Source organism: Rhincodon typus, chromosome 2, assembly GCF_021869965.1.
Source record: "Rhincodon typus isolate 14 chromosome 2, sRhiTyp1.1, whole genome shotgun sequence".
Taxonomy (NCBI): domain Eukaryota; kingdom Metazoa; phylum Chordata; class Chondrichthyes; order Orectolobiformes; family Rhincodontidae; genus Rhincodon; species Rhincodon typus.
The window spans coordinates 70,460,586-70,468,868 of NC_063333.1; the positions used below are offsets into that span (position 1 = coordinate 70,460,586).

At 43.1% G+C, this 8,283-nt stretch overlaps 1 protein-coding gene across 1 annotated transcript in view; it reads left to right on the plus strand.

Moving 5' to 3' along the window:
* zgc:85777 (uncharacterized protein LOC405871 homolog) overlaps positions 1-8,283 on the plus strand; it is an 83,807-nt gene that overhangs the window by 55,063 nt on the left and 20,461 nt on the right. The window contains exon 4 of the mRNA XM_048608351.1: positions 5,175-5,304. Coding sequence (XP_048464308.1) covers positions 5,175-5,304 — 130 coding nt within the window. The remainder of the gene's footprint in view (positions 1-5,174; positions 5,305-8,283) is intronic.

The following is an 8,283-nucleotide window of genomic DNA, read 5'->3' on the forward strand; positions in this document are numbered from 1 at the left end:
GAGAAAGTAAACTGAGGGCAAAATACCAAGTAACATAAAAACAGACAGTTTCTTTAAATACTTAAAAAGGAAGAGAGAGTCAACAAAGAACATAGGCTCCTTAGAGAATGCAACTGGCAAAATCATAATAGGGAAATGGCAGAAAATAAAGCAAATATTTTACATCAGGCTTCATGGCAGAGGATATTATTCAAAAAGAGAGGGAGGCAAAAAAGAGTGACTATAGGCCGGTTAACTTAACATCTATCTTGAGAAAATTTTCAAGAGCTTTATAAAGGATGTAATAGCTGAACATTTAGAAACATAATATGATCAAATGGCATCAACATGGCTTTATGAAGGGGAATCATGCCTGACAAATTTATTACAGTTCTTTAAGGAGGTAATAATCAGGGTCAATGAAAGGGAACCATTAGACGTAATATATTTGGACTTCCAAAAAGTATTTGTAAGTCTGCTTAATAAAATAAGATCTCAAGGTGTTGAGGATAGTATATTAGCATAGAGGATTGGCTAATCAACAGAAGATAGAAAATTGGGATAAAGGGGGCATTTTCAGCATTGCAACCTGTAACTCGTGGAGTGTAACTATGATGATTAATGGTGGGTCACAATTATTTACAATAGAAATGACTTGGATGATGGAAGTGAAAGTACAATCACCAAGTTTGTGGATGACATAAAAATAAATAGAAGGTCAGGTAGTGAGGGTGATGGAATGGCTCTACAAAGAGACAGAGACAGGTTAAATGAGTTGGCAAAAACTTGGCAGATGGAAAATTGAGGCTAGGCCTATTGTCAGAAAGAATTGGAGAGTTGAATGTTATTTAAATGGGGAAAGACTGCAGAAAGCTACATCAGTGGTTTGGCGGTCCTTGTGCACAAATCACAAACAGCTAGTATCCAAGTTCAGTGGGTAAAGGGGGAAGACAAGTGGAATGTTGGTCTTTATTTCACAGGAAATGGACAGTGAACATTGGCAGGTTTTGCTAAAGCTAAAGAAGGCACTAGTGAGACCACAGCTGGAATGTTGTGAACAGTTTTCAGCCACTTATCTAAGGAAAGATATACCGGCATTGGAGGCAGTCCAGAGTAGGTTGATCTAGGTTTGAAGGGATTTTCCTACGAATAGAGAATGAGCAGGCTTGGCTTATGGTCATTGGAGCTTAGAAGAATGAGAGGAGACCTTATTAAAACATACAAGATTCTTCGTGGGCTTGTGTGGATAGGTTGCTTCACCCTGTGAGAGAGTTTAGGACCAGAGAGTGTAATCTCAGGGAAAGGGAACGCTCATTTAAGACAGTTAAGTAGGGCATTTTTTTTCAGATTGGTGAATCTGTGGCATTCTTTACCACAGACGGCTTTCGAGGCAAGATTGTTAAATATGTTCCAAACTGAGATAGACAGATTTCTAATCTATAAGGGAATTAAGGATCATGGGGATAAAGCGGAAAACAGAGTTAGCAGAAAACATCCCGGCATCCCATCATTGAATGGCAAAAGGGGGTCGATGGGCCAAATCACCTACTTCAGCTCTAGTATCTTAAGTTATATTCTTATTTTTTTTCTCAAGCTGGTTAATCTGCGAGCGACTTTATGGAATTTTCACATACTGGGATGAAAAGTGCAAATCTCAAATAGGAGACCAGGGTTTCTTCTTGCCTGACTAGTTTTGGTGCTTTTTGATGATATGTTAATTTTGGCTCAAATTACGTTGTTGGAAAAGCTGGGATGTTTCTCCATGGACCAAAGGGAGCTTTGACAGAACTGTACAAACTTTTACAGAACTTCTGATCAAGCTGGTTGAGTCCAAAAGGATTGGGTCTGCAGCAGATGGCAGCAGTGGCAGGGTAGGTAGTCTTTGGGCGCTGTGCCCATATGTTCCCACTTACTTGGCCAGCCGTGTTCTTCTTTGTTCTTTATTTTTGCTTCTTCGTTTCTCTTTTATATCAAAGTTCTCCTTTTCTTCTTTTCTGTGGTGGAGGAAGGCAGTTATGATGGCACACTGCAGTAACAGCAGCATGGTTGATCTGTAAGTCTGTTCCTCGTAGCCATAGTGGCCATGGCTTTATCGAAGGCTTTTTCATCAGTGGGTCTGGTCCATTCCTCCTGGCTGTGGCAGCTTTGGGCAGCGACTGAAGTGGTGACAGCATCAACACTGGCAACTTGGTGGGTCTGGTCTGTCCTTGCTATGGTGGGGATGCAGTGGCTTCAGTGTCGGCTTTGGTGGTGGCATTGTTGTGTGTTCAGTCTGGAAATCCTTGGTTTGATGGCCTCAGGGACAGCTTCAGCCGCAGCGTCCGGAACAAGACGTGAACTTTGTCCTAACTTTGTTACAATTATTTCTTTTTATACTTTCAGTGATTAAAGTGGCGACTTATACATATCTCACTATATTTTCATAAATGCAAGTAACAATAAATTGCTATTCTATTCTAACAAGAGGGAAGAATATACTTGACCTCGTCCTTATCAGTCTGCTGGCTGAAATGCATCTGTCCGTGACAGTATCAGTAAAAGTGACCGCTGCACAGTCCTTGAGCGAAAGTCATGCCTTCAAATTGAGAAAAACCTTCATCATGTTGTGTGGCACTATCACTGTGCTAAACGGGACAGACTTCGCACAGATCTAGCAGCTCAAGACAGGGCAGCCTTGAGGCTCTGTGGACCATCAACAGCAACAGAATTGTACTCCAGCATAATGTGCAACCTCGTGGCCCGGCATATCCCCCACTCAGCCATTACCATCAGGCTAGGGAATCAACCCTTGTTCAATGGAGAGTGCTGGAGGGCATGCCAGGAGCAGCACCAGGCATACCTGAAGATGAGGTGTCAACCTAGTAGTCAACGGCATAAGCAGCAAGTGATAGACAGAGCTAAGCGATCCCACAACCAACGGATCAGATCTAAGCTCTGCAGTCCTGCCACATCCAGTCATGAATGGTGGTGAAAAATTAAATAACTCACTGGAGGAGGAGGCTCCGCAAATATCTCCATCCTCGACAATGGAAGAACCCAGCACTTCATTGCCAAAGATAAGGCTGACGCATTCACAGCAATCTTCAGCCAGAAGTGCCGACTGGATGATCCATCTCGGCCTCCTCCAGTGGTCCCCAGCATTACAGATACCAGTCTCCAGTCAAGTCGATTCACTCCACATGATGTCAAGAAATGATTGGAGACACTAGATGGTGCAAAGACAATGGGCCCTGACAACATTCCGGCAATAGTACTGAAGACGTAGGCTCCAGAACTTGCTGCTCTCCTAGCCAAGCTGTTCCAGTACAGTTATAACATTGGCATCTATGCGATAATGTGGAAATTGCCCAGGTATGTCCTGTACGTAAGAAGCAGGACAAATCCAACCCAGCCAATTACCACCCCATTAGTCTACTGTCGATCATCAGTAAAGTGATGGAAGGTGTCATCAACTGTGCTATCAAGCAGCACCTACTCTGCTATGGTGACACCCAGTTTGGGTTCCGCCAGGGCCACTCAACTCCTGATCTCATCACAACCGTAATTCAGACGTGGACAAAAAAGCTGAATTCCAGAGGTGAGGTGAGAGTAACAGCCCTTGACATCAAGGCTGCATTCGACCAAGTGTGGCATCAAGGAGCCCAAGTAAAACTGGAATCATTGGGTATCGGGGCTAACTCTCTGCTGGTTGGAGTCATACTTGACCACAAAGGAAGATGGTTGCGGTAGTTTGCCATTTTTGCCTTCAGTGCGTAAGTTGATGTCACATGGTCTGAATGGTTTCATTCCTTGCTTGTTTTCAGCGATCAGTACAACTGAATAGCCTGCTCAGTATTTTCTGAGGGAACCAACCACATTGCTATAGGTCTGGAATCTCATAAGGGCCAGATCAAGTAAGGGTGGTGGCTTTCCATCTTTAAATGATATGAGTGGACCAAATGGATTTTGTGACATTCAGCAGTGGTTTCACTGTTATTCCTTCTGTTTTAAGCAACAAATGATGATGGTCTGAAACACCTCAATCACAAGGGTGGTCAAATGTAGATGATGAATGATCTTGAAAGGAAATGAGACTGACACTTGAGGAAAATTGTTTTTATATGACTATTTGGAAAGAGTGGTGAGTTGATGTCTTTAAGTGGCCATTAACTGACTATTTAAGGTCCTCAATTGTTGAGCAGATCTGCAATAGATCTCTTTGTTTGTGAGGTGTGAAGCAGGAGGAGAATATTTCTCCAGGACCAACTCGCCCATTATTTGACTTTCTGTTCACTTTTCAGAAGGGAAAAATTGGACTGGGAGAAAATTACACGTTAAATACAACAGTTCACTAGATTATGAACAGAGAAACACATAAAACACTTCGAATTCCCTCTCTCACCAAATTCCTGAGTCCATTACTTTATTTAGCTGTACTTTTTGATTTGCCCTGTATGTTACTTACTCCATTTATATACCCTGTTTCACAGGTCCAAAGCCTTTGAGATAAGCGGTTTACTGGTGGAGTGAGAAAGATCATAATGAGAGGTTTGGATCATGGCCTTTGGATCATCAGTAGGATTTCATGGTGTTGAGTGCAGGGTAGTTCAAGGAAGAGATCAATGATAATTGGGTGCTCCTCTAGTGCTGTATGGATAGGTGATTCTGGAGGTTGGATCCATAGTGACAGGGGAAGGAGTCTATCATTGCAAGATGAAGATCTGAAGCAAGGCTGGTGTCCAGTTGTGGTTATGGAGGAAGCAGACACGTTGCAGGTTCTCTGATGGAGTGGTGGGAGGCTTGTCTATGGAGTTGCATGTTGGGTGAGAGGAAGCCCTGCATGCCTCTTGTTCCACAAGCAGTGCTGGACAGACACTGAACTTCATGGATTCAGCCTCTCTTCCTTTAAACTGCTAAGGTTCCTGAGACCTAGAAAGCCAGTTACTTGTAATTTAAAAATAAAATGGTTGGAAATCTCGTTATAATATTTAAGTGATTAACCCACTTTCCATAAGTGGCTCAGTCATCCTTCCCTTGTCTCTTATAAGTAAAAGTTGAGTGGGGTCAACGTAGATTTAATCCTGGTGCAAATGTTTTGCATTTTAACCTCTTATACAATCCTAACCTACCCATTTTTTTGGAAGTTAAAGTATTTACCAATATGTTTCCCTCAAGCCCGTTCCTACAATTGAAAGAGTTTTCCTTTCTTTTCCCAGAATATGGAGGGCTTGGTTTGGATTTCAGCTACAATATAGCAGTAGCAGAAGAACTGGGAAACATACCATGTGGTGGGATTCCCATGGCAATCGGCGTCCAGAGTGATATGGCTACACCAGCTCTAGCCAGGTATTGACTGCATTTCTCAGGATGGCAGGTATATTTGGTAAGGACAAATTGGGAACACTGTCAAAGAAATTAACAGAGGGGAATCTTTTGGTAGAAGGTCCGGATTCAAGTCCCATGTCTAGAAATGATGGCCACAGAGCTGTGTAGTAACCTGTTCGAACAGATCAATTTTAAAAAAGAACTTACTACAAAACTAAAAGTTTGCTAATACTTAACAAAGGAATTGCATTATCCAAGTTTTACTGGTTCTTCAACATATGTTCTTCAACAGATAGGCAATTATAAATATTCCATTCAGTTGAAACTCTGCATATGCTCAAGTGAAAGTGATTAAATGCACGATAAAGAGCTTTGATTTCCCTCAGTCCATGCCCTGAGTTGTAAACCTTATCCCCATCATTCTGACATTGGCTCATTTTCCTGAGGCAGAACCAATTTATATTCATTGCAATCTCCAAACAGAATCCCATTTATGAATAAACTCCTGATATTCTTTTTCTCATTTTCTTGTTCTTTTATGTCACTTCTTCCTAAATTAGAATTTTCTATAAATGTCATTTTGCAGTTGAATTAGTGAAAAACAAACCCACCATTCCCGGCAATATCCTGGTAAATCTCTTCTGAACCCTCTCTAGCTTAATAATGTGATTCCTATAACAGGTAGACTAGAACTGGACATAGTACTCCAGAAAAGGCCTCACTAACATCCTTTACAACCTCCCAACTCCTATACTCAAAGGCCTGAGCAATGAAGACAAGCACGCTAAACACCTTCTTAATCACCCTTACCTATATGTGATGTAAATTTCAAAGAATTACATCCCTGAACCCATACGTCTCCCTGCTTAATCTGAAAGGCAGCTTCTCTAGCAATGCAGTATTCAGTACAACACCAAAATGTCATCTTAGATGATGCCCTTGAATGGGCAATGTCAGAAATCACACAACACCAGGTTATAGTCTAACAGGTTTATTTGAAAACACAACCTTTTGGAACCTCTATCCTCCTTCAGGTGTTAGAGAGGTAGTATCAGACACAGGTAGACAAACAGGAGGCTGGAAGAACACAGCAGGCCATGCAGCATCTGGAGGAAAGTTTCGGGTATTATCCTTCTGAAGAAGCATTGACTACTCCTTTCCTGTAGATGCTGCCTAGCCTACTGTGTTCTTCCAGCCTCCTCTTTGTCTACCTTGGATTCCAGCATCTGCAGTTTTTTTGTCTCTAACTCAGTATCAGACACAGAATTTATAAGTAAAATATCAAAGGGTCACACTACTAATCAGGATTTATGAAACAAATCTAAGATGCTATTAAATCTTTAAACAGTTAGAAGGTTTTAATTGATTAGTATGTATTTGTAAATCCCCGAATTCCTTTCAAGTCACTGTCCTGAGAGAACTAAAGGTTTAATCAGTGTAAAGAAGAGATGACATTTTAGATCAGACGATGCATGTTAGGTATGAGGCTTTGTTTAGGATCTGTTTGTGTTTTGGTTTGGAGTCAGACTGGTTTTGCGTCTATAGTAGGAATTTACAAAACGCCACATTGACTATCTATAAATTGTGTGCTTTTTGAACAAAATCGAATGTATTTGCAAATACAAATTCACCCCATAGATTCACATGTGTGCGCGCGGGCACGTGTGTGGTTGTGTGTATGTGTGTGGTTGTGTGTGTGTGGGAGAGAGAAGGAGAGTGTGTGCGCGTGTGAAGGAGAGAGAGACTGTGAGTATGTACGTATGAAGGAGAGAGTGAGCGTGTGCGCGCAGTGGGGAAGAGTGTGTGTATGTCTGTGTGTGCGTGTGTGTATGGGAGAGAGAGAGTGTGTCAGTGTGGGTGTGACTGTGTGTGTGTGGGTGTGACTGTGTGTTTATGTCTGTCTGTGGGAGTGTGTGGGTGTGGGAGAGACAGTGTGTGGGTGGGTGTGTGGGCAGGAGAGAGTATTGCACGTGTGTGGGGGAGAGAGACTGTTTAGGAGAGAGAGTGTGCGCGTGTGTGTGGGGGAGAGTGTGTGCATGCATGTGTGCGGGAGAGAGTGTGCATGTGCGAGGAGAGCACGTGTGTGTGGGTGAGAGCGTTCGTGAGTGTGTGTGTGTGTGCGTGCGCGTGGGGGAGTGTGTGTGTGTGTGTGTGTGTGTCTGAACATATGAGATAGACAACGTTGGCCAAGCCACATGAGTATCTGCCGTACCAACTCCTCGATCGCCACTTCTGACATGCCACAGCGAAAAACTGTAATGATCTCCTCAAAAGACAGACACGGATACGTCAGATAGGGTACCCTTCGTCGTCCAATATTTCCCTGGAGCGGAGAAACTACACCATGTTCTTTGCAGCCTTCACAATATCGATGACAATGAGCACCTTGCCAAGATCTTCCCCACACCTCCACTTCTCACCTTCAAACAACCGCCAAACCTTAAACAGACCATTGTTTGCAGCAAATTACCCAGACTTCAGGTCAACATCGACCACAACACTTACAACCCTGTCATGGCAACCTCTGTAAGACATTTCAGATCTTCAACATGGACACTACCATCACATGGTAGATACTCATGTGACTCGGCCAATGTTGTCCATCTCATACGCTGCAGGCAACAATGCCCCAAGGCATGATATATTGGCGGAACCATGCAGACGCTATGACAACGGATGAATGGACACCGCGCGACAATCGCCAAACAGGAATGTTCCCTCCCACTAGGGGAACACTTTAGCGATCAAGGGCATTCAGCCTCATATCTTTGGGTAAGCATCCTCCAAGGTGGACTTTGGGATACTCAACTGCAGAGTCGCCGAGCAGAGGCTGATAGCCAAGATGGCCTCAACCGGGATCTTGGGTTCATGTCACGTATAGGTGATCCACCACACTATACACTCATGCACAGGCACAGAGACACAGACACACACACACTATCTCTCTCTCTCCTGCACACACACACACACACACACACACACACACACACACACACACAC